Below are 2,111 nucleotides of genomic sequence, written 5' to 3' on the forward strand. Positions count from 1 at the left end.
TATATTCTCAAGAACATCTATAATAGCATTAAACATATTAATGAAACGAGTAACTGTCAATAAATGTGAGCCCCATCTAGTATTACCTGGGCGTGCCAAACTCATTTCTTGAAACTGACCACTTCCACCAGTAAGTTTTCCAGTATTAAGCTTCTCCAGAATATTAGCTTGATAATTTATTCGAAGAGCATCTATACGTTTATGCACCAACCAAATTCACAATAATAGCAAGTACATCCAAAAAATCACCAACCATACAATTCCTACGTGCCACAGATACAATTGTCAACTAAAGCTGGTGAGCGAAGCAATGAACATACATAGCATGTTGGCTCTCTCTAAGAATTAAAGCTTTCAACCCATTGAACTCACCTGACATATTACTTGCTCCATCATAGCATTGACCTCTTAGACTAGATATACTCAACCCGTGTGTAGAAAATATTGCATCAATAGCATCCTTCAGTGATTGGGCACAAGTATCAGTGAAATGGGATATACCCAAAAAACGCTCCTTCACTTGCCCACTTTTATCAACAAACCTTAAAACAACTGCCATTTGTTCTTTCACAGAATTATCACAAGCCTCATCAACTAAAATTGAAAACAAAAAATCACCAATCTCATTGATAATAGCCCTTGTCGTCTCTACGGCCCAACAATTAATCAAATCATTTTGGATGGTTGGTGAAGTCATTTGGTCATTTCCAGGAGCATTACTAAATAATACTTCTTTAATTTCCTTACAACAAGCTGCATACCAGTTTAATAACTTAGTTAGATTTCCTCTATTAAGAGACTATTTTGATTCATCATGACCACGAAATGACAATCTTTGCATCAAGAGAAGTCTAGTACAATCTAGCACCACAGTCAACCTGGTCCTATAACCTTGTTGTTGACTACTACTTTGGCTAGAAATAACGTAAGAGATACTTTGCTTTTGATTCATCAAGTATGTACACTTTGCAAAAGCTTAATTATGAGAACTATCAAAGAGACCGACATGATCTTTCAATGTCTTTTTGTGCTTCCAATCCCTAAAGCCGGTCTTAGTAAATATACGTCCACCCCCTTGACCCCCTCTATCAAGTTTGAACAGGTAGCAATGCAAACAATGCGCAGCATCCTTTTCTATACTGTATTCCAACTAATGAAATTCGGAGAATCATTCTTTTCGAAAACATCTATTATCATTCCCTATCGGTCTTCTTGGAAAATCATGTTCATATGGTTAACAATGACCCTTCTCCAAGTATGCCATCCTAACAACATCTCTAATATTAGGATCATATGATTCGATAGGGGGCGTATCCCTGGATCAGATACAAGATCATCCACATTAAATTGAGCCCGAGACTTCTTTGTGTTATTCAATAACTCTTGTGCTCGACTAGAATCAGTGGCGGGACTAGATCCACAACTAGAAGTAGAAGAATTGGGTATGGACTTTCGTTTTGGTTGAAAAAATCGTTCCATAATCTGCAAAATGTCATCCTAAACGTAAATTCTCAAATCAATAATCATTCCTAATATCATATTCCCTCATCAAATCATAAATTACTCATCATAAATCACAATTCGCAAATACAATTTCGTAAACATAAATTCACATAAATTACTCATCATCAAACACGGGGATTGAAACCTAATGTCAACAAGTTTCTTACTGGAACCATACTGTACATTTAATTTCATGTTTTTGTTCCATTTATAGCATTCTGGAGAAATTCTTTATGTTTCACTAATACATTATCACAACGATCCAATTCTATTAAATTGTTGTCTAATTACTCCAAATATATTTGTCCACAAGTTTGAAGGGTGCTAGAAGACACAGTTGACCTATTATGAGAAGGTAATTCTAATTCTGAGTGTCATTTTTGTTTTCAACTTTTGTCCCTTCATTTTTGCTTAGTTTAGTGCTCAATAGTCAATACTAGACTGTGAACATACAACTTAAATAAGAAGTTCATGTCTAACTTTCTAAGTCTAAAAAATCAAAGTGAGCATCACTTCTAGTGTTTTTTCAGCAACTACCATGAAAGCTAAGCCCAGAACTTTAGATTGTGAGAATTCTAGTGATTTATCTTAATGCAATTTAGTGATTT

At 35.0% G+C, this 2,111-nt stretch overlaps 1 protein-coding gene across 1 annotated transcript; it reads right to left on the reverse strand.

The window, feature by feature from the left end:
• Positions 1-86: 86 nt before the first annotated feature.
• Positions 87-1,482, reverse strand: LOC111378739 (the record flags this gene model as incomplete). The annotated part of the gene is made up of 4 exons (XM_023001973.1): positions 87-191; positions 373-753; positions 1,003-1,150; positions 1,246-1,482. Coding segments are annotated over 4 exons (871 nt in total), but the record flags the coding sequence as incomplete, so codon positions are not given.
• Between the last annotated feature and the right edge of the window lie 629 nt (positions 1,483-2,111).

This window comes from Olea europaea, unplaced genomic scaffold (assembly GCF_002742605.1).
Source record: "Olea europaea var. sylvestris unplaced genomic scaffold, O_europaea_v1 scaffold18653, whole genome shotgun sequence".
NCBI classification, from domain to species: Eukaryota; Viridiplantae; Streptophyta; class Magnoliopsida; order Lamiales; family Oleaceae; genus Olea; species Olea europaea.